The sequence below is a fragment of the Penaeus vannamei genome, chromosome 15, assembly GCF_042767895.1.
Source record: "Penaeus vannamei isolate JL-2024 chromosome 15, ASM4276789v1, whole genome shotgun sequence".
Classification (NCBI taxonomy): domain Eukaryota; kingdom Metazoa; phylum Arthropoda; class Malacostraca; order Decapoda; family Penaeidae; genus Penaeus; species Penaeus vannamei.
In genome coordinates this window covers 10,771,602-10,774,101 of record NC_091563.1, presented here as the reverse complement: position 1 = coordinate 10,774,101, position 2,500 = coordinate 10,771,602, and the positions used below count along the sequence as shown (strand labels likewise).

Genomic DNA, 2,500 nt, shown 5'->3' with positions numbered 1-2,500 from the left:
TCTGACGGATTCTGTGGGACTCACTCTGACGGATTCTGTGGGACTCACTCTGACGGATTCTGTGGGACTCACTCTGACGGATTCTGTGGGACTCACTCTGACGGATTCTGTGGGACTCACTCTGACGGATTCTGTGGGACTCACTCTGACGGATTCTGTGGGACTCACTCTGACGGATTCTGTGGGACTCACTCTGACGGATTCTGTGGGACTCACTCTGACGGATTCTGTGGGACTCACTCTGACGGATTCTGTGGGACTCACTCTGACGGATTCTGTGGGACTCACTCTGACGGATTCTGTGGGACTCACTCTGACGGATTCTGTGGGACTCACTCTGACGGATTCTGACGGACTCACTCTGGCGGATTCTGTGGGACTCACTCTGACGGATTCTGTGGGACTCACTCTGACGGATTCTGTGGGACTCACTCTGACGGATTCTGTGGGACTCACTCTGACGTACTCTGTGGGACTCACTCTGACGGATTCTGACGGACTCACTCTGACGGATTCTGTGGGACTCACTCTGACGGATTCTGTGGGACTCACTCTGACGGATTCTGTGGGACTCACTCTGACGTACTCTGTGGGACTCACTCTAACGGATTCTGACGGACTCACTCTGACGGATTCTGTGGGACTCACTCTGACGGATTCTGTGGGACTCACTCTGACGTACTCTGTGGGACTCACTCTGACGGATTCTGACGGACTCACTCTGTCGGATTCTGTGGGACTCACTCTGACGGATTCTGTGGGACTCACCCTGACGGATTCTGTGGGACTCACCCTGACGGATTCTGTGGGACTCACTCTGACGGATTCTGTGGGACTCACTCTGACGGATTCTGACGGACTCACTCTGACGGATTCTGTGGGACTCACTCTGACGGATTCTGACGGATTCTGTGGGACTCACTCTGACGGATTCTGACGTACTCACTCTGACGGATTCTGTGGGACTCACTCTGACGGATTCTGTGGGACTCACTCTGACGGATTCTGACGGATTCTGTGGGACTCACTCTGATGGATTCTGTGGGACTCACTCTGACGGATTCTGTGGGACTCACTCTGACGGATTCTGACGGACTCACTCTGACGGATTCTGTGGGACTCACTCTGACGGATTCTGACGGATTCTGTGGGACTCACTCTGACGGATTCTGTGGGACTCACTCTGACGGACTCTGAAGGACTCACTCTGACGGATTCTGTGGGACTCACTCTGACGGATTCTGACGGATTCTGTGGGACTCACTCTGACGGACTCTGAAGGACTCACTCTGACGGATTCTGCGGGACTCACTCTGACGGATTCTGTGGGACTCACTCTGACGGATTCTGACGGACTCACTCTGACGGATTCTGTGGGACTCACTCTGACGGATTCTGTGGGACTCACTCTGACGGATTCTGTGGGACTCACTCTGACGGACTCTGTGGGACTCTGTGGGGCTCACTCTGACGGATTCTGACGGACTCTGTGGGACTCACTCTGACGGATTCTGACGGACTCTGAAGGACTCACTCTGACGGACTCTGTGGGACTCACTCTGACGTACTCTGTGGGACTCACTCTGACGGACTCTGTGGGACTCTGTGGGGCTCACTCTGACGGATTCTGCGGGACTCACTCTGACGGATTCTGTGGGACTCACTCTGACGGATTCTGACGGACTCACTCTGACGGATTCTGTGGGACTCACTCTGACGGATTCTGTGGGACTCACTCTGACGGATTCTGTGGGACTCACTCTGACGGATTCTGTGGGACTCACTCTGAAGGACTCCGCGCTGGACGTCGCTCTCGGCTGCGGACGCCAGGACACACGCTGGGACGTTTAAGGGCTGCGATTTAAGGACTCCCCGCCCCCCCCCCCCCCTCCCCCTTAGCCGGCTGTCCGCGGTAGGCTTCTAAACCTCTCGGTATTTTTATCTATTTTTTTAATAGATATTATTTTTCAGAGGGAGGGGGAGGGTGGGGGGTGGGCTATGGTTGGATGTGGTATAGTAGGAAAGAATTTTTTTTTTTTTTTTTATCAAAGTAGATATCGAAGGAATAGGCCTTTCAATATAATCCATGATAAATTATATCATTCTTAGCATTTGTATTAACGAATATATATACACATTGAAATGATGTATTACCCTCTGTTACACAATAAATCCCTTTAACCACTGGTTGGCAGCTGGGTCAATAGCGACCTTCAGGGCTCGATGGAAGTGCCCAAGAGGTCGATAAACAGCAAGAGGTCAAAGTGGAAGTTACTGCTTAGTCACTTTCCTGCTTTATATATGATGCACTTTTGGCTAATGTATCTTGTGAATGAGTACTTGATTCTCTCGAAGGAGTCAGATAAAGCTTAACAGAAAGTGTATTTTAGTGAGGGGAAAATGCTAGTTGTAAGAGAGAGAGAGAGGGAGAGGGGAAGGAGGAGGGAGAGGGAGAGGATAGGGATAGGGAGGGGGAGGGAGAGAGGGAGAGGGAGAGGGA

The 2,500-nt window shown here is 52.0% G+C and overlaps 1 protein-coding gene across 1 annotated transcript in view; it reads right to left on the bottom strand.

Moving 5' to 3' along the window:
- Nucleotides 1-2,500, bottom strand: part of LOC138864091 (spermatogenesis-associated protein 31H1-like) — a 4,637-nt gene that overhangs the window by 845 nt on the left and 1,292 nt on the right. The window contains exons 2-4 of the mRNA XM_070130120.1: nt 1,737-1,817; nt 1,501-1,627; nt 529-793 (exon numbers count right to left, since the gene is read on the bottom strand). Of these exons, the coding sequence (XP_069986221.1) occupies nt 529-793; nt 1,501-1,627; nt 1,737-1,817 (473 nt within the window). The remainder of the gene's footprint in view (nt 1-528; nt 794-1,500; nt 1,628-1,736; nt 1,818-2,500) is intronic.